Source organism: Ananas comosus, linkage group 1 (genome assembly GCF_001540865.1).
Source record: "Ananas comosus cultivar F153 linkage group 1, ASM154086v1, whole genome shotgun sequence".
NCBI classification, from domain to species: Eukaryota; Viridiplantae; Streptophyta; class Magnoliopsida; order Poales; family Bromeliaceae; genus Ananas; species Ananas comosus.
Genome location: NC_033621.1, coordinates 992209 through 1013821, shown reverse-complemented (window position 1 = coordinate 1013821; position 21613 = coordinate 992209). Strand labels below are relative to the sequence as shown.

Genomic DNA, 21613 nt, shown 5'->3' with positions numbered 1-21613 from the left:
TCCTTGGCCAATTCATTTTACAAATTTGTGCATCATACTATGACTATTCTTAAGTTATTTTCTATTCGTATGGAGCATGGTACATATGATTTGTATACCGAGTCGCTGTTTAGATTATTTCTGAGTTGTTTTATATTGGTTTGATCTCATTAATTAATACCTCAAAAACCGATAAGTGATATTCGTGAAAGTTTATCTTCTTTGACATTCATAATGATCATCCATGACAATTTTTGAGATCCATTTTAAAATATTTATTTGCATATGTAAATATAAATATACATTTCGAAATAATTGTATCAAGATGAGAGAACACAAGTACAAGTGCGAATATAATACGCTAATGCTCCTTATACCGTATTTAATCCTAACAACAATATAAAAATTTCAACAATCACATATAATATTAACAACAAAAAAATTTCTAATAATCTATCCATGCAATCCTAATAATCAAACAAAAATTCGAATAATCCACATACAAATATACAATCCTAATAACCTCACCTTTTTTTTTCTTATATTTCCCACATATAATCCTAATAATAATATAAAAATTTCAATAAATCACATACAATATTTAACAACAATCTTCAAGAAGACGGTAAATAATTCATCATTTTTAAAAAAAAATTCCACCATGACTACATGGCAAAGGGAAGTTTATTTATAGCCAAAATATTTTTTTAATACGGTCATTTAGCTAATTATAATATTTTGGGCTACTAACACATAATTTGTTACGGTTCGAAAGTTTGGAAACTGAGATGAAACCTCCATAAAACGCAGTTAGGGACATCGGGGTGCTTCACATTCACTAATTTTTTTTTTTTTTTTTACATTTTGTTATAGTATTCATCTTAACTGGAATGCAAAAATATTTGACTGACACATTGAATGGTTCTTGGTGAGAAGGTACAGGATCCGGATGCAGAGCTTAGATTACATGTTTGTTGTTTCATCTGCGTGCCAGATTTTTCTCTTTTTTCTTTCCCTCCAAGTTAATTTCTGTATGCTCAGCACTTGTACTCGAAAATGTCAACTTTGGTGCATCTGTAGTATGTGAGCTTTGTTTTGTTTTTTGTCTTTTTGGATTGATTGTTGTGGTTGGTGTACGTAATCTTTTAAATTTCTTGTATTGTGTTTCATTTTTTCTGCATCACTCTTATATATTCAATTTTAATATTAGCATATATATTTAAAGATTGGAAGTTCTGATGAAACATAAGTTGAATGAATATTTGAACTTTTCGAAACATCCGCATAGAATGCAACGAAAATAAGATATAGAAATATAATGTGAGTCATGATGGACAGATACAGTTTAGCGATGCCGCACGAATCTCGATCTGGCATGTGCTGTGCCCGACATATGTATTGTTCTAAATAAATTTTTACACCTATTCGTTATGTACTTAGATTTAAAGTTCAAAAATTTTTAAATTTTGAATTTTGGGGGCCCTATACGAAGTATTATCCACACGGCCAATCAAAGCCCACGTTGACCCCAAACGTGGCCGTCAAACGTACGGTCCTGATCTCTTACCTGCACAGTCTCGACGCAAGCCTGGTCCGAGCGATTAGAATCTTCGAGACACCTTTTGAAGGACCTTCGTCTCTTCATAGACGCTCGGTCTCTTTCTCTCAAAACAAAAGGAAAACTTCAAATACCCTCTATGGTTTCGCACTTTTTCATTTCAGTATTCTGTAGTTTAAAGTGTATCAAGTTAGTACCCTGTGGTTTCGCATTTTCTCACTTTAGTATTCTATAGTTTAAAGTGTATCAAATTAGTACCTTATGGTTTCGTACTTTCTCACTTTAGCACCTGTGGTTTAATATTTCTTTAAATTATATACAAAAAAACTTCAGATACCCTACCTAAGTTTATCGAATATTTATTTTAGTACCCTTTAGTTTTAACTTTGTTACTAATTTAACGAAAAAACTACCCCGAAATGGATAAGAAAAGAGAAAAATGAAACCACAGGGTACTAACTTAATACAAAAATGAAACCGTAGAGTACTAACTTGATACACTTTAAACCACAGGGTGCTAAAGTGAGAAAGTTTGAAACCACAGGTACTAACTTGATACACTTTAAACCACAGGGTACTAAAGTAGGGATGTCAATGGGTATGGATACTCGAAATTTTATCTGAACCCGAACCCGAACCCGATTGAAATGGATATATCCGATGCTAAATGGATATGGATTTGGATATAAATATCAAAAATAGAAACCCGACGGATATAGATTCAGATATGAATTTTGACTATACCCGACCCGAACCCGAATTTATTTTGTATTATATATATATATATATATATATATATNTGTATTTTAAAAATTTAGATTTAATATAATATATTTTGAAATATTGAAAAAAAAAATAATTATTTTTGGTTCAAATTTTCGGGTTCGGATTCGGGCTCAGGTTTCAAATTTTTGGTCGGGTTCGGGTTTGGATATGGATTTTTAAAATCCGTCGGGCTCGGGTTCGGGTTCAAATCTTGGGTTTGGAGTCGGGTTCGGGTTCGGGTTTTTAAAAATCCGTTCCGAATCCGACCTGTTGACATCTCTATACTAAAGTGAAAAAGTACGAAACCACGTGGAGGTTTTGAAGTAAAAACAAAAACAAAAACGCTTGGTCTCTTTTTCTCAAAAAAAAAAAAAAGCTCGATCTCTTTCTCTTTCTCAGAAAAAAAAAAAGGTTCAGTCTCTCCGCTCGTCAAAGCCCCGTCATCGTTCGATCCCAAACCATCGCTGGATTCGAACGCAATACAACAATTACATCGTTGATCTTCTCCTTGTAATCCGAGAAGGGAAACACTAATTTCAGTTGTCTCTTTTCTGATTTTTGTATGGTTTAGTCTTAGTTTCTCTCTCTAGATGTTAGGCTTTAGGGTTTTGGCGTTTGGTGGGAGATAACTAGGTTACTAGCTAGTGAGATGTGTGGAGTGTCATCACTAAATTGTGAAATGAATTGAGAAATTTGGGATTCATATTTTTTGTGGGGAGATGTCTTGAGTGTCATCACTAAATTGTGAAATGAATTGACGAATTTGGGATTCACATTTTTTGTGAGGAGATGTCTGGAGTGTCATCACTAAATTGTGAAATGATTTAACGAATTTGGGATTCACATTTTTTGTGTGTGATATGAATTGAGGAATTTGGGATTCACATTTTTTGTGGGGGAAATGGTGATATCTCTTTAATGGAATGTAGAAGTGATGATAAGTGAACTATCGATGTGCTTTACTTGAAATTTCTTAAGTGTTGAAATTATAGAAATCTCCTCTAAAAAAAACCCTCTTTTTGTTAGCTAATGTTTGGCTCAATTGTGAAGTTCACCTATTTGGAGGTTCTGAAATCATAGAAATCTGCTTAGCAATCTATTACTTCTGATATGCTGGTAATTCATGGCATCAAGTATGTCGTTCTTATATTTGATTATTATATTTGATTTTGATTGGCTTACTGTCACAGATGAAGAGTATTAGAGAAGAATTGTTCTAATGGGTGCCTGACTGGAGCTAATTAAGACTCATTAGCTAACATGTCTTAGCATAGAAACCGTTGTATGCTCTATTTTTGTTACTCGTATGTATTTATGATCTATATAATGAAGTTGGGGTCCAGGCTTTTCTGGGAATTGCTAACATCCATTTTTTGGGCTCATGCTGGCTTTAGCTATCATGCTTATAACCTATGAAGCCATTGCACTACATGATGTTTGAACAATTTACAAAAATATTTTCTAATTCACATATGCTCTTAGTATACCACATTGTATTGGTGAATGAGGTTTTTCTGTTTGTTTCATGTTTAATCTTGATCCTACCTTTGTCTTTATTTCCCGTCCTGTATACAAAGATTTTCGTTTAGTCCTCTTCAATTTATGTGTTTGTTTCAATCTGTTTTGTTTTTGTTTGTATTGTGGAAACCCCAAGCAGTGCTTAATAATTTCGGTTTCTTTGTCTCACAGCCGACGCTCCAGTACTAAATGGGCTCAGAGTTCCGACAAGGTGTTAACTATGCTTCAAAAATTACAGTATTTTTTTTTTCTCCCAAACGCTTCATAGGATAAATTTTCTACCGATGTAGCATAGTTTAACTATGCTACGTTTTTAAGGGCATCCAAACGGGGCCTTAGTGATGACACTCCAGACATCTCCCCACAAAAAATTGAATTCCAAATTCGTCAATTCATTTCACAATTTAGTGATGACACTCCANTTTTTTCTCCCAAACGCTTCATAGGATAAATTTTCTACCGATGTAGCATAGTTTAACTATGCTACGTTTTTAAGGGCATCCAAACGGGGCCTTAGTGATGACACTCCAGACATCTCCCCACAAAAAATTGAATTCCAAATTCGTCAATTCATTTCACAATTTAGTGATGACACTCCAGACATCTCCCCACAAAAAATGTGAATCCAAAATTTCTCAATTCATTTCACAATTTAGTGATGACACTCCACACATCTCACTAGCTAGTAACCTAGTTATCTCCCACTACACGCTACATCTAGGGAGAGAAACTAAGACTAAACCATACCAAAATCAGCAAAGAGACAACTGAAATTAGTGTTTCCCTTCTCGGATTACAAGGAGAAGATCAACGATGACCTCATCGTTGTATTGCGTTCGGATCCAGCGTAGGTTTGGGATCGAACGGTGAAGGGGCTTTGACGATTATTATGGAAATAAGTAGAGTAGGAAATAAGCAGAGTAATAGACAAAGAGGCGGTAAGAGAGAGAGACTGGAGGAGTAGGCGTAAGAGGCAGCGAGAGAGTTGGTAATATATATTATTTTTTATTAGTAACATAAAATAGTTTTTCTGAACAATATATAATAATTTTCGTTAGTAAATAAATTTTTTATTTAACTCATAATTTTCATAGGGGCTACACTATACATCTTTTTCAACCACACGCAGAGGCGAACAGTGCACCTACCATCTGACATAGAAAAATCTGTTGCAGCAAAACCCTCGAAAGTAAGAAAGATGCGGGGCCGTATAAACAACTCGAATTCGGCCAGGGCACAACGAAGATAACGACAACCCCACGTTGTGCCTGTCTTGGTAAAAATCGAGATAACGACGAAGAGCCATGGATTTGAGGTAGCATATAAAATTTAAATCTTAATTTATACTAAAATTTTTATTATTAATAATCCATTAAATCTTAATTATTTTAATGGATTTGAGGTAGGATGCCGATTGTCCAAAATTTTCGAAAAATAAATGACCTAATTATCATAGGTGATGTAATGAATTTTATTTATTTTTAATTTTTATTAATATATAGTTGCAGTAATCTTTGAGTTATTTTCAAGGAGGAAAGAGATTATATTTATTCTCTCGTGAAACGAAGTTAAAAAAATTATAAGTTGGAGGTCCAAAACAAAATCGACCACTTCAAGTTGAGCATCCTTGAGGGAGGGGTTGAAAAAGACGAAAGAAAGATTTATTGGCTTAAAAAGAAGAATTGATTAAAAGTACGCCGCTATATTTTTTTTATACATTATTATATTTTTTATATTAGATAATATATTTATTTGTTTTATACTTTTGCATTTTAGTTTGATTCTGCGACGGATAGAAGATTTACTGGCTCCCGTTAAATTTTTAAGTTACTATATTATACTCATTTTTTTATTATGAGAATAAGTAGAGTAAGCGGCAGAGAGTTATAATGTATATTATTTTTTATTAGTAACATAAATTAGTTTTTGTTAGAAATATATAATACTAATATAGTCTGTAGTGTCAACCAAATCAAACTACAACAAGTTACTGAAAAAATGATTTCAAAATAGGCCTTACATATAATATTTTCTCCATCTCTTCATCGACTCGTTTGTCCCAATCCACTTTCATAAAACCAGGGAACTTCCCCTCCTCGTTCAACAGCCTAGGCCATCAATTACTCTTTGATTTTTAAAAATAAGAAATTTGCTTGTTAAGTTATCTTTTGGACACATCGTTTGGCCTCCTGCAATATTAGACTTGATAATGTTAGTACAGACACTTAAATGGGTAGAATGAACTGTAGTAAAACGAAACATTCAAAAGAACTATTACTCACCTCCATAATGATGCTGTCAAACAACATAAGGTCGAGCCTGTAAGGCCAACTATCAGATCCTCTCCAAATAGAGAAATAGAATAGCCCCGAAGGATCAAGTCCTAGCAACATATCATCTTCACCAGGCATTTAAATAGTGATGAACACCTTGTCGGACCTCTGAGCCCATTTAGTATTGGAGCGTCGGCTGTGAGACAAAGAAACAAAAATTATTAAGCACTGCTTGGGGCTTCCACAATGCAAACAAAAATAAAACAGATTGAAACAAACACATAAATTGAAGAGGACCAAACGAAGATCTTTGTATACAGGAAGGGAAATATAGAAGAAGGTAGGATCAAGATTAAACATGAAACAAACAGAAAAACCTCATATGTGAATTAGAAAATATTTTTGTAAAATGTTCAAACATCATGTAGTGCAATGGTTTCATAGGTTATAAGCATGATAGCTAAAGCCGGCATGAGCCCAAAAAATGGATGTTAGTAATTTCCAGAAAAGCCTGGACCCCAACTTCATTATATAGATCGTAAATGCATGTGAGTAACAAAAATGGAGCATACAACAGTTTCTACGCTAAGACATGTTAGCTAATGAGTCTTAATTAGCTCCAGTCAGGCACCCATTAGAACAATTCTTCTCTAATACTCTTCGTCTATGATAGTAAGCCAATCAAAATCAAACATAATAATCAAACATAAGAGCGACATACCTGATGTCATGAATTGCCAGCATATCAGAAGTAATAGATTGCTAAGCAGATTTCTATAATTTCAGAACCTCCAAATATGTGAACTTCACAATTGAGCCAAACATTAGCTAACAAAAAGAGGTTTTTTTTTAAAGGAGATTTCTACAATTTCAACACTAGTTCTTACAGGTCATATGCATGACAATGTACTAGGGACTAATGAAATACATCTCAGCACCTAATAAACTACGCTTCAACAATCGCCCATCATCGAAGGAGCTATGAAATTCGAGTAGTGCCAAAAGGGGAGCACAGGGGACAAGGAGATGACAACTATCGCTGCTACGTGGTGGGTTTTATGGTTAGAGCGGAATAGAAGAATATTTCAGAAAGCTAGACGGCCGCTGGGGAGCTTGTTGCTGGAAATCAGAGTACTTAGAGACTCGTGGGAACGTTTGCATTCTTGATGAACACTGCTTTTTTTTGTTTCCTTTCTATCCTTCTTTTTTCTCTATGCTCTTTTCTCTTTTCTTTTTCTATTCTTTTTCTTTTTTTCTTTCTTTTTTTTCTTTTTCTTTTCTATGTATTTCGAGGCCTGGATACCTCAACTTGTAGCTAAGTTTACTTTCTAGTTGAATGAAGCGGTAGCATGCAACCTTTTCTCTCAAACAAAGAAATACATCTCAGCAATCAGCAAAAAACTATGCCTGTCATCTCATTGACATTTATTTTAAGTCATCTCGTTGGACGCATCGTTTGGTCTCCCACAATATTAGACTTCAGGATGTTAGTACATGCAGTTAAATGTGCAGAATGAAATAGCAGAATGAAGGCCAAAAACAGAACTACCACCGAAGGACAATATTCTCACATTAGGCTTTTTTTTGTTTTTTTCCTTCCTGCATGCTATTTATAGAGGAGCTCAACGAATGCATATATGGTTCCATCTATTGTATCAGAGAAAGCATTTCAATGTGTCGTCAAGGATTTGTTGTGTTAGGCCAAAGTTGTTTTTCTTCCCTAGCCAATTAAGAGTCCGTTTGGCCTTTTTTTTTTTTTCTTTATTTTTTTTCTTTTCCTGAGCTTTCTCTAAGTGCTATCTACGGATTGAAAAGGCACTAAGTTTTCCTTTTCTTTAAAGTCAATTAGTTAAGTTAAAATAGAATAGATTCCAAAAACTTTTGGTCAGATATATTATAATGTAGGTAAGACATTTTATCGGTCAGATATTATTAATGTAGTTAACAAACTTGGTAAACAATATTCTTAAATGAATGTGATTCCATTGTCATGTGATTAACCTTTCCTTATCTAAAAGATAATTCTCAGACATGTCGCTGAATAAAACCTTTTTTTTTTTTTGGCAAATATTAACCATCATTGACTTGATACAAACAATGAGTCCTAATTAAGGGATCCTTTCTCGGTTTTTCCTTGGGATAACCTGGAAATTCTACTGTTTATCGAAAATCATTTCAATAACACAAGAAATCACTTTTCAATGGTGTAAGTTCCAACTGATCAATTCCAACTTATTATCCTTCGACTTTTAAATTACAACGCAACAAATATATTCAACCATCTAAAAGTTCCACGAACGTAAAAAGAAGGTTTCTAGACTCTAGAGGAGGCAAGAACAACAGTTTATCAACAGGACAGAATGATCACTTCGGATATATTACAGTCGAAAATATGTCTTGTAAGCACAAAGAGGGAGAGAAGTTGTAATAAAAAAAAAAAAGGAAAACATATATGCTTTTCATTTCCATAACTATATCAAAAGCCCTCAAGAGTATATAAATAGAAACAAATTACACACCAAACAATTACAAATTACACACCAAATGAAATCAGCCTCAAATGATAGAGAAACGAGAATACATGATTACAGACATGACATAGACCAAACGAACGCTCCTTATTCTGTGATTCGCAACATGGACCAAACTCTAAACTCTTTGATCCATATAGCTTTTTGAAAAATGCGGGTTGTATGCTACATTATGACTTATAATGCAGACTATATACAGCTGTGGACAAACCAAACCAGTAAGGAAGGCTAAATCTAAACTCGAAAACAAAAATAGAACTTAGGACATAAGGTCTAGTAAGCTGAAAACCAACGGGTAAACACACACAAGGTAGACTCGACAAAGAAGAATAGACTCTGGTTTCTTCTTATGTAGACCTGGAATTCATTCTAGTAAACTGGATGGAAGAATCTGGAATGAAAATTGATCAAAGAAGAACACACAAATAGGATATTACTAACGTAGAAGAAGATTATGACAAAGGAACTATAAAGTATAGAATTACCCAAAGGGAATTTAAAACCTTCAGTGCTAAAGGCTATCAAGAAGAACCCTTTTGCAGGAAGGCCGCTGAGAGCAGTTAGGGTTGGAAGCCGGCGACGAGGATCCGAGCACGGTCAACAGGAAATGCCTCTCCTAAGATGTTCAAGACATCCAAATTGTCAGTTGAAGGATATGTTGAGTACCAGTATATTAGGAGAACTAAATGCAAAATAGCAAAATATAGAAGATAATTTGATACACTGGTGAATTCTTATCATCAGGACAAAAGATGTGCACCCATGTTTTGCGCACAAAAGAGAATCACAACAACATAGCTTCAATGTCCCATAAGAATCACACTAAACTGAATACCACTAAAAGGCACTCATTATATTTCGAACGAGATGCAGAATAGTATAGCGAGTCCTGATTTAATGGTAAAATCATGTAAATGCTGTTTGAAAATGCATGGCATGGCAAGATTCAGAACCATCACTTACACTTGCTGTAAATTGTGGGGTCGGAATCTCTTCTGCATAGGAGTGAAAGGGTTGAACCGTCTGAGCAGGAGAATCAAACTCCATATTTGATAAACTACAAGCATTCTCTGATGATGGCAAAGCTCCTACTGCATAAAACATAAGCAATTTAGTGTTGCACTTCCTATTTATGGTGTGATTAGACTTGAAAGAATTGAAGCAACTCAAAGTAAACAGGTGGAAATTACCTGGACAAGGTTCAGCGCTGGAACAAGAGGCATCTTCGTGAAGAACATTGGCAATTAAACTGTCATTTGGAGGAAAATCCTCATTCTTCAGTTCACTTGTATTTCCAGAAACATTCTTTTGAGGGCTGAATTCAGTGCTATATTCTGAACATCTCAGAGAGTCTTCGTTTGAATTAGTTTGCCTGCTCATATTTCTTACCCATTAAGATAATAACTTATCAAGAAACAAACAAACCAATAATTGGCTAGAAGTGATCAATTATCACTAGTTTATTACCTGAGTGACTGCTGATCTTCTTCTTTACTGCATTTTAGATCCTCGATCAATTCTTTAAAATCATCTAATATAGAAGCCACTCCTGACATTTTCCTTTTAAGTGCTCCACTCTCTTCAGTTTGGATCAAGTAATCTTGGAGCTCCTGAAATTTCATAAAGAGATATTATGATAAGGTGGCGTCCCCACTCTTACAAAATCATATATAATACAGATGCTCCTACCTTCCAGGCATCATCGAGACTTTGGTTGGTATCTTCAGCATTCACTTTTAGGGCAAGGGAACTAAGCAATTCTGCTTGTTGCAACAAGGTAGCTAGTTTTGGGTCATCCCGCTTGAGAAAAATACCTTGGGACTTGATGCTTGAAACTGTACCCTCTTCAGGAGAAGAGATATCTCACCAATTTAAGTTTCACCTTATCCAATAACAAGACAATATTTTCAAAGGAGGAGAAATAAAAAAAAATTATGATTACTTACCATCATTTACTGGATATTTTATGCTTTTATCAACATGAGATTGAGTGTTTGAGCCATTCACATTGTCAAAATTTTGAACAAGCACTGCTAGAGGTGGCCTTATTAATTGATCTTCCTCCCTTTGGTGTTGCCCTAATAATCTCTCACTTGTTATTGTATTCTCCGTATATTCTGAGATATGGTACCTATATTACAAAAGGAACACATATTATTACAGATCAGTTAGCATCTCTCGCTGTTTTGAGGTTATTTGTGGGGTTTTGTATACCTCATCTGCTTAGTGGGTACAGAGGACTCCCCTGTCCCAGCTGCAAGGCATGCATTATGAATTAATACACCCTTACTATTTGTATCGACGCATGTCCCATTGTTCTCCCTGTACAAGGCCTCATGCTTGGCTCGTTTCTTGCAAAGCGTAGAAAACCGGTTCTTAACTGCGTTATCTGTTCTGTTATCAAAAATTGATGATGCACATCAAGTCACTCACATTTTCGTCTAAGTAACATTCGTCAGACACTGTAGCAAGCGGATTTGAAGTGAATTACCTGCCAGTGACTACTTTTGCTATCTCAGTCCATCTGTTGCCAAAGATCTTCTGAGCCTGCGTAGCAACTTCATTTTTAGGACCAAGCAATAATAGAATCCAACACAACTTGGTTTTTTGCAATCGCTCACCTAACCTATGCAGCCAAAAACTAGCACCGAAAGGCTTAGTTGTAGTAGTTATCTTATTATTGTTGTTCTTGTTGTATAAAAAGCACAGCAAATTGTTTTAAGCCAACTTTCCAGAGTTCACATTTAAGTAGAAGTTTCTACACAGGGGAAGCATATAAAACGTGGTAACAAACTGAAAAGTAAAGACATAAACAAAGAATTGCATATCATAATGGACAAAATCTCGCTCAATGACGAAGAAGTAATGGCTAAAAAGTTCAAGCCTACTAGTTTCGTTCTTTCCTCCGTGCATGGAATGTAATTTGCTTCGGATAGAGAACTATTGATGACATTCTAATTTTGTTGTTGCAAAAGAAGGGAAGGGCAGGGGATTGTATCCTCCAAACTCCAGCGAGGAGATAGTGTTAATTCCTTCGTGAACACGACCTTCTACTCATAGAAAAGCATCTTTCTTTCTCATTATAGCAACTTCTTCAATAAAATTCAGGGAAAAAAAAAAAAAAGCGGAAATGACAAATGATGCCAAAGAATAATTTAATTAAGGAATGACCCAATTGTTCGTTTGTTACCTCACACAAGAGCATGTCCTCCTCCGTCGACCACCCGCCTTTCTTACACTCGGAATTTAAGTAAGTATACCACCTACAGTCGAAGGGATAGCATATCCATCACTCCAAGTAGATAATAATAGTCACTCAAATCTAATTCAACAAAACAGATCTTTTTTCTTAAAAAAAAAAAAAAAAACTCCTTTTTATTTACTGAATCTAAATTTCCAAACTTTATACCTTCTCCTGCACTGCCTACTGGTCTTGTCCTTAAATTGAGCTGCAATACTCGTCCAACTGCTCACAAAGTAAGAACAAATCACTCCTTTGATGCCAAAAGTAGTACTAATTGAGGAAAAATTAGCAAGGAAATCGAGACACGAACTTATCAGTTCCGTGAAGGGCGATTTGCTCTCGAAGCAGATCATCCTCCTGCGACAAACCAAAATCCCCAAAATCTCAACACAATCCACTCACTTGCGCCCACAACGACAGAACTACAGAAGCATCACGGGGTTAAAGAAATCGACCTGGGGAGTCCACGTCACGATATGTCGCTCCTTCTTCGGAGGCGCCGCCGCCGCCGCCGCCGCGGCTACATCACCGGAGATCATCGCGTCCGCGGCCACATCTGATCCCGTCCCCATCGCCCCACTCCTCCCCACATGACACCGCAATCCGAGCCCCACGGCGCACGGATCCGGCCGAGACGGAGCTCGACGGGCGCGGAATCGCGCGATCGACGCGGAGGTACGCACGGATCGGCTCCCCGATTACCGGATTGAGGAGGTCGAGTGGGAGGGGCCGATTTCGCCCTCCTCCTAGGGTTTTATTTTTTTGGAGGGAGAGGTGGGGGGCGGGCGAATTCGAAGGGGTTTGAAAACGAAAAGAGTGGTGGAATAGAAGAGCAGTAGAAACGAAGAGGAGAGATTAATAATAATAGCGTGCGAGGGGTGAAGAGAGTGACGAGTGACGACGAAAGAAGATGAGACAATGACGCTCACCAACCGGTAATGTTTAAGAACACGTCACGTTCTTCATGACCACCAATCGATTTTGTCCACTTTTGTGTCGAGGCCCCTCAACTATAGAAGAGTTTCGAACAGACCCCTCGAATTTCTTTCTTTTTATCATGGGGAGGTTTTGTTTTGGTTTTTTCTTTTTTTTGTTTTTTTACCTAGCAACTTTTGATTTTTCAATTTAGATTACTTTTTAACATTAAATTTAACAAATATATTATCAAATTGAATAAGATTTCGTCTAACTTGGCTGGTGAACTCCATCCAAAGAGATTTTAAAAATATGTTTGGATATTACTGAGTAATAACTTATTAGATGTGAAAATTTTTAGTTATAATTAAAAATTAAGAGTGTGATCAAACTTGTAGAATGGAATAGTGTATGTAGCCTTAAAGTTATTTTTCGGAATAAGATAAATTATCTTGTAGGTGAAATATGTTATTTTAATGAATTATAGATGTTAGGACCTTTCAAAAAGTGAAAATCATATTGAATGCGTTATTACATAATAAGAATATCTTATTCTGACCTCCAAATAGGAGTCATGCTAGTACTTTTAAAACCACAAGCATTTAGTGCTCGTAAATTTCTCACCGCTAAATTTATCTCTTTGATCAATTTCATCTCTTAAATTATGTTATTTCACCAATTACTCACTCAATTCTAAAGATCACTATTATTCTAACCCTATAAATTTTCATCCAAAAACCGAAAATCTATAAGCACCAATAAATTGGTAATTTTAAAAACATAGTTTAGTTCAATTCCTCCAAATAAAGTCTAAATCAAAAGAGAAGAAAAGGCCGCAGAAGGATCTATTTTAGAATATCCTATACTTGAGGGGGTGTTAAAAATATGACGGACTGTTTCTGTGATGCTTTCATTCAATTTAATGCGGGACGCTCCATAACTTAATCGATTCTGATTTTATCATGATTTTTATTATTATTCAGAAATCTTCTTTTTTTATTTTGCCTTCGAAAATTTAGTGTAGTTTCAATTTTGTCGCTTACTAATCCTAACACATATATTTAGAGTTTGATTGGCACTAAGTCTTAAAATATATAACTGAGTTGAAGTCAAATATAATTGGACTTTAAAACGTATTCTTAAAGGTCAATTAATTCAATTTTTATTTATCTTTGATGCATATTCTTACAGTTTAATTTCAAATATATATATTCTAACGTACACACATACTTAGGATCATACCAATCCAAATTAAATACTTCCAAGTCCTAAGTAACATGTATACTTAGGATTTGGCCTATCTTTATCTTGGAATGGGCAAATTGAGCTCTAAAACATACACTTATTAGAAATCTAACTTGATTAATCCTAATGCATATACTTACTTAAAATTTAATCAATCTCAGTACCTTAAAATATATACTGAAGATGCAATCAAAATCAAACATAAGTGAACGGTTCCATTTGATCATACAAATTACTTAGGTTCTCTTTGATATTATTGTCATTTTTTTTTTATTTTTTTTGAGATAGGTAGCACGTTACCCGCTTCGTTTATTTCATTTAGAAGTAAATTTAGCTAGAAATGTGAATCAACTAGTATTCGAACTTGGATCTCGGGTACCAACCACCAAGCCCTTTGCCATTTGCTTTAGAAACGGTCGGTCATTTTTTTTTTTAATTATAATTTTACATATTTTAACGTGTTGGAAGAAAAGTTTTTTTTGTGCTGTTATAGTTGGTTAATTTACAATATATCTAATTTAGTGGTAGATGAAAATTTATTTTAAAAAAACTTAGAAGTAAAAAAGTTATTTTTAAATTTCTATTACATTTTCTAGCATCGGACGAATTGTACGAGAACTCCTAAACTGTTATGCAAGTAATTAAATTCTTTTTTGCTACAGAAAATCCACATAGAAATAAGAATATTTGATTAAAAAATCTTTACGTTGCACAAAAGTACAAAAATGAACTAGTTTTGAAGTACAAAACAACGTAATATTTTTCAAAGTTATCTCTTATTAAATTTATCTTTCTAGTGTTAGTTTCTCGATCACTTAAAATTTGAAAGTGGTAATTTAAAATTGCTCCCCATTCAAATTCAGTAACCCTTAACGGCTTGCTAAATTGATTAATACAATAATGACACTTTTAGTTCAAATTATAGGATATCTTTGTAGATACGTATAGTAATTATTCATTTGAAATAAAGCGAAATACGCAATAAGTGGCATCTGGTTTCTCGTCTACCTAAAATCCTCATGCTTATTATATTCCACCTAAAATCCTCTGGAGGTGCCTCAGCGTGCTTAGTTTAGGAATAAATAATGTCTATGTAAATTAAGTTTGCACCAAACACACTAGCTACCTTAGAAATACAAATACTACTGTGAGAAAAAACCCCCCAAAATGAAAAGTTAATTCATACATTTAAATATGGTATTTACATATTGTGCCTCAGCGTGATATCTACTTCTTTTTTACTTTTTCCAAGTAAATTTTCAGGCAAATCTTATGATAGGAATGTCTCACAATGCAAAAACCTTTAACTCAAATAGGAAGCTAATTTCAGCAAACAGCAATCCGCCATTAATTGAAAAGAAAATTGATTCAATCATAGCTACTTCATGCCGAAAATTGTGCTGCAGTGTGCACCACTTCAGAAAAAAAACACAGATCGATGGACCGTGCCGACCCGTCTTAGCTAGATAAGGTGCGGGCTCTTACTATCGACATTCCAGCACCAAAGGGTCGAGTCTCATCAGAATGAGAAAGTGTGATTTATATAACAACATCTTATGATGATCGATGTGCTTATATAAGTTCGCACTAGTGCGAAATTCAATCATCGATCAGAAGCCTCTAGGGCGGGTGTTGTCGGCGGTGGCGGCAGCAGAGCGGGCGGGGCGGTCGGCCATGAAGAGGCAGTAGTCGGCGATCTCGCGGAATTTGGGGACGCTGCGGAGGTCGACCTTGGTGCCGTCGGTGAGGGTGATGACGAGATCCCCCCACTCGCCGATGAAGCGCGGGACGGCCTTGACGTCGGCGACGGCGGAGTAGGGGAAGTCGGAGCGGTCCTGCCCCGCGAGGCCCGAGACGACGGTGACGCGCTTGTCGGTGAAGCGGTAGCGGAGGAAGAAGGCGCGGGAGACGGCGGCGAGCGTCAGCGGCAGCCACAGCAGCGTCAGCCCCAGCGCCAGGTTCGCCGCCAGGTCCCCGTAGTGCGCGCCCCCGTCGAAGAACACGTGCTCCTCCTCCTCCTCCTCCTCCTCCTCCTCTCCCTCCTCGCCCGCACCCGAGGAACGAGGCCGAGGAGGCCGTGCGGAGAGGGCGGCGCAGGGTTTTTTCCTTGTTGTGGTACAGGCGCAGGGTTTGGAGGAGAGGGAGAGCACTGAGGGTTTGGAGGGGGAGAAAACGACGACGGATTTGGCGGCGGCGGCGGCGGAGCGCGGCGCCCGAGGAAACAGCGCGGCGACGGCGGCGGCGGCGGGCATTTCCGTCCTTTTAGATTTGGCGGGGAATATGATCAGCTTATCACCACTTATCCGTTTGGGATAAGGAGAGGATAGAAATGGCGCAATAGTTAGTTTTGTGTTTCGGTAAAATTATAGTGAGACCCCTTAACTATAGACTATTTTGGAGTTGGTCTCTGGGCTTTAATATGTAAGTGTTTTCTTTTTTATTTATTTTTTAAAAAAATTGATTCTTGTTTCAAGTTCTCATTTGTTTTAAATAATTAACTTTGAATATTTATTTATTCAAAGTTTAACGGATTCACTATTAGGTTCAGTGACAAATTTTTGCTTATTTCACAGAAATTATTCAAATTAAAAAATAAGAATAAAATAGGAAAAAGTTGAAAAATATTAAGGCTTAATTTGGTATTAAGGCCCATCTGAGTTATTAGAAAAAATTGAGTTAGAGTAAAAATATATAAAAATATATTTCTGCATTCTCCGATGGATAACAGAAAATATATCGTAATATACAAAATGCAATGTTACGTATAGAATCAAAGGGTTTGGTGGTTGGTACTCAAGGTCCCAAGTTCGAATCCTAATTGATTCACATTTTCAGTTAAGTTTATTTATAAATGAAATAAACGAAACGGATAGCATGCTATCTATATCTCTAAAAAAAAAAGCATATGAAATCAAACAGGTATTTTTCTATCATACTCTCACAGTATGTAACGTAATTTTTTTTGCAATTCTAAATGAAACCTAGTAAGACTATAGCTAAAATACTATTAATAGCATCTGAATAGTCTATCAACTTTTAACTCTTGATTAATAAATTGTATGCGATAAAAAGTAAATATAGCAAACAATATTTCTGACTATTACTAGTATATATATACTAGTTTCCGAAGCCGTACTAGTTATCTAGATTCTAGACCAAACTTACTACCCTTGGCCTGTTACTGTTCACTTATGAGGCCCAATTCTTAGTTGGGTTGGTCTTAGGCCGAAGTGGATGCATGCTGGGGAAGTAGTCCATGTCGAAATGTGCATAAGACATCTCCTGATTTGTATCATATATATAACTGCATAAGATATATATTATATTATCATAATATTATTCTACTCTGCATTGATGTAAAAAGAAATATATTAATATGAAATTTGGGTTCATCTGAAGACTCAAAAATAGGAAACCCACCAACTCAAAAACATGAACTTTTTCGCATCTGTTTTCAGATGCTTATATATTTATAGAAGGATTCTATGTATTGCTCTGCTTTATTCTTCTTCTCTGATACGGAGGAGGACAAAAGAAAAACAAAATAATAAAAAAAAAAAATTTAGTTCTTTTAAGCGTTCATGTATTCAACAAACTCTCAACAACACGCGGTTATATATTATTATTTTGATAAATGACAAATTTAAACTCTTCAGTAATCATTATAGAGTAAAAAATATCTCTGAACTAAATAATCATAGGAATAAGGGATCGAATCTCCGACTTAGTTAGCTTTGTGTTACGTGATCACCAAGAATGGGTATGTGAAATGGATTGCAAGAGCCGCATGTCAGTGGGTCCCGCAGTTTCGTCTACGACGGTGACACGTGGCCGTCTCTGTTGGGAGGTTTGACCTCACGGTGAGGAGACGGCGATTGGTGTGACGTCAACGTCAGACTCGGCCGCACCGCATCGTGGTTTCGCACGACGTGTCGGCGCCGCATGCCGGCGCACGCGGCAAACGGCAGGGACTCGTCAACGGCGGCGTTCACGCCGTTTAATTTGACGGCTGAGGCCCTGCGCAGGACAAATGTAATTAATGAATTTTGTTTTATTTAATGAAATTTGTTTTTAAAAAAATAAAATTTAATGATTTTCATTTTTGCAAGAGTATTTCTTAAAATTGATAATTTAAAACACAAATATATATATATATATAAATATATATATGATGTGTATTTAAAATACTTTAGTCAATCGCTCGAAAATTATTATTGAAAAATTATGAAATTCAAATTTAAGTTAAAAAAATAGAGTTCTAATTAAAAAATACATAAATTTGCTAGTTTTGTAATAAATTAGTTTTATAGGCATATAAAGATGTAAATGCTTAAATAGCTAGCTCTATTGTGGAAGGTAGAATTAATTAAGCACTTTAAAATACTGTATTGAGAGAAAAAATAAAGAAAAAGGTAAAGAAAAATCTTTTCAGAGATCAATTTACGTTGCTGATGAAGCTACTTTATTGATAGTACAAAATATTCTAAAATCTGATTCGACCACAAGATCGCGAATCGATTGGACCACTGGATCACATTCTCCTTTTTTTTTCTTTTTTTTTCTCTTTTTTTTTTTTGAGAGAGAGAGATAGGTAGTATGCTATCCGCTTCGTTTATTTCATTTAGAAATAAACTTAGCTAAAAATGTGAATCAACTAGGATTCGAACTTAGGTCTCGGGTACCAAATATCAAGCTCTTTGCCACTTGCTCTAGGGACGGTAGGTCACATTCTCCTTTTTGATTCATGAACCAACTCAAAGTAGTGAGTCTCTACACAAATGACCCTTTTAATGGAGGGGAAGGAATAAATTAATAGTGGTTTCTTATAGTCTTAAAGCAACAACTAATGAATTAATCTCACGTGCTAAAGCTCTATCGTGTACACGAAAAGTCCCAAAAGATCGAGCCCAATTTTTCTAATTGAGGTACAACACCAAAAAGCGCTTTTGTGGTTCTCTACCTTCCACATGTTGCTCTCACTTGACTTTGATTCTGAGCTATAGCTCTTTAATAACGCGCTTGATCGACACGAAAACACGGATTGTTTGCCACCAAAAAAGAAAAAAAGAGCACTTTAAGATATGAGCCAGTTGTCTTCGCTTATCGTGGAGATAAGCATGGTTTATAGATTTCTTGCAGATGATCATGTCCTTTTCATCTTTATCATTATCCTACTGTGCCCATCCTTTTCAATGAGAAGCAAAAGCTTTTGCTTTTGGAGTTATATATATTCCTATAGTAGTAAGTTGCACCCTCCTATATATCCTTTACTTGCTTTCATTTTGTAAAGCAAACTATTAACTACGATCTGCATGGTTAGGGCTTTTTGGGCAGTTGGGTTAACTCCTTATCCCAAACTACTTTTTTATTTGGGACACAAAAGTTAGCTCCTCTATCTGGTTAAAAGTTAAGGCACTTCAATTCCTTTTTTAGGACCAATATTGATCACTTTGTTCCATAAATCAACAATTAACTAATGAATGGTGGCAAGTACATATTACCATCAGGTGTTGAAAGTTACTTTACATTGATGAGAAATACAACTATATGTGTAAGTATGCCAAATTTCATCGCGTGAGCAATTAATACTACGACAGCAATATTGAGCATGCGCGTAAATGAGATGAACCATGCGATTCAGAGGTCAGGGTCGATCGGATGCAGTAGATGACGGACCAGGCCTTAACCCATTGATCATCGCGTGCACGCATGGTGAGTATCACAGCTAAAATTACGACACGAACGTTGGCCAGAAACAATATTACATAAAGTAAGATGCATGGTCAAAATGCAGCCTTCAGTGACTAGTATATCAAAAACGTTCTTTATCTGAGCTGAACTCTGACGCAAAAGTTGCACCGGTCCCCACCTGCCAGCTGATTGCCTTATTGGAGCAGGGACCACCAACTTTGGATATCCTTTGGAGTTGAGCTCAAGTGAGACCCTATTGGATTCGATCCATCTGGTACCTTTCATTTAACAAGGTATTAAATTCCCTGTTAGTAGAGCATAAGTAGCTTTAATTTAATGAAGATTTAGTACATGATTCTTTTCCTGGTAGGATCAAATGGCTATTAATTACAATTTAGAGAAAGCATATGGTTAGCTTTTGTCTCTTTCTCCTTTTTAAGCTTCATCCAATTGGTTAAAGAGAATAGATGCAGTTCTCTTGAATTTTTTAGTTTTATGCCTTATTAATCACAAATTATTTTTCACCGAATGAAGGTTTAGCTGCGAAATGAACTAGAAAAATTCTTTACTTGATGTGTTCGGAATAAAATAACATCTAATAATATTAATAATACTCTCAATTAGGTTATACGCAATCAGGAAAAGATCAATATATCAATATACAAAAAAACAAAGTAAAACAAAACAAAACAATAACAAAATTTACTGGGAAAAATTTCGAAGATTATTTAAAACTTCAAATTTGAGAGAGAGGAGAAAAAAAAGTGCAACTTGTAGTAAAGAAAAAAGAGTTGGAACATTGGAAATGTGGGAATTGTGAGATAGCAAATTGATAGGTGTTGTACACTTGTACTACACACATCAACTCTATTTGCAAGCGTACTCTCCAATCATGGAGTACGTACGATCCATCTATATATTTTCCTGATTAGTGGTGCATATAACTACAACATGCGTGAATTTTCTTTTTCATAAACATTTTAAACAATTCTGTTCGTAGTCATAATTATCGAAGATAAATCTAAGTCCCACTTTAGTGTTCACCTAATTGCACGAACACTTGTTAATGGCTCCACTTGTTAGTGAGTTTCCGTTTGGATAATTTTATATAAAACATTTATTTTTATTTTTTAGATAATTTTCTGAGTGTATATAAGTATGGATATACTTTTAAATTAATGCAATTACTATTGATTATTTATTTTTAAGTGAAACTTGAATTACTTTCTAAACAAATGTTAATAAAAATATCAAAATTAAAACATTAATTAGAGGTAGTGTAGCGGAAAATAAAAACAAAAATTGTATAAAATAAAATTAAAAGCGAAAAAAAAAAAAAGTCGAAGAGAAAGATAGAGCGCCAAGTCAGATCGAAACCGTTTGTAGCAGCCGACCGCATGCGCGCTTTGGTACAACAATAGTTGTATAACGCTGCCGTACAACAAATATATTTTCTCCACGTGGCAGCATCTCAACGGTGATATAGGCGTTACGCGGAAGATAATAAAAAAAAATTGGTGTAACATTCACTATTTAACCCCCTTGGAATAAGGTTTTAACACATTAGCCTATATATTAAAAATAGAATTCAATATAACCTCAAAATTCACATCCAAATGTAAGTTATTTGGAAATAGACCTTGATTAAAGTGAAAAAATTTTATTATCTCAAATGATAGTTTTATTTTAATCGAACTCTTATAAATATCTTATATTATGTTAAACACTAGTTTAAGAATATCACAGCTAAACTCTGTTGTGATTTTATATAGCATTCGAAATATCTTTAAAAATTATTAATGAAGTTATCTTTTTTGGCTCAATACTGCAAAATTATAGTAGAAATTATTATCAGAGAAATATTTTGGCAATGCTTTTTCGACGTCGGTTTTTA

General features: G+C 35.3%; 2 protein-coding genes across 4 annotated transcripts; both read right to left on the bottom strand.

Annotated features, from left to right (window-relative positions):
* On the bottom strand, positions 8522 to 12715 carry LOC109722617 (transcription factor MYB124-like). 3 transcript variants are annotated; one of them, XM_020250723.1, is made up of 12 exons: positions 12324 to 12715; positions 12179 to 12225; positions 12034 to 12090; positions 11815 to 11887; positions 11116 to 11171; positions 10839 to 11018; positions 10571 to 10755; positions 10314 to 10468; positions 10092 to 10234; positions 9815 to 10008; positions 9588 to 9712; positions 8522 to 9240 (listed from the first exon to the last, which is right to left on the bottom strand). In XM_020250723.1, exons 1-12 carry the CDS (start codon positions 12438 to 12440, stop codon positions 9136 to 9138), a joined length of 1437 nt encoding a protein of 478 aa, XP_020106312.1. In that variant the 5' UTR covers positions 12441 to 12715; the 3' UTR covers positions 8522 to 9135. The 3 variants fall into 3 exon arrangements, with proteins under 3 accessions (XP_020106312.1, XP_020106303.1, XP_020106321.1); XM_020250714.1 differs by having other exon boundaries at positions 9588 to 9715; positions 12324 to 12714; XM_020250732.1 differs by having other exon boundaries at positions 9588 to 9715; positions 9815 to 9996; positions 12324 to 12712.
* On the bottom strand, positions 15376 to 16372 carry LOC109707547. Its single transcript, XM_020228889.1, has one exon. The coding sequence runs from the start codon at positions 16278 to 16280 to the stop codon at positions 15639 to 15641; it is 642 nt and encodes a 213-aa protein (XP_020084478.1). The 5' UTR covers positions 16281 to 16372; the 3' UTR covers positions 15376 to 15638.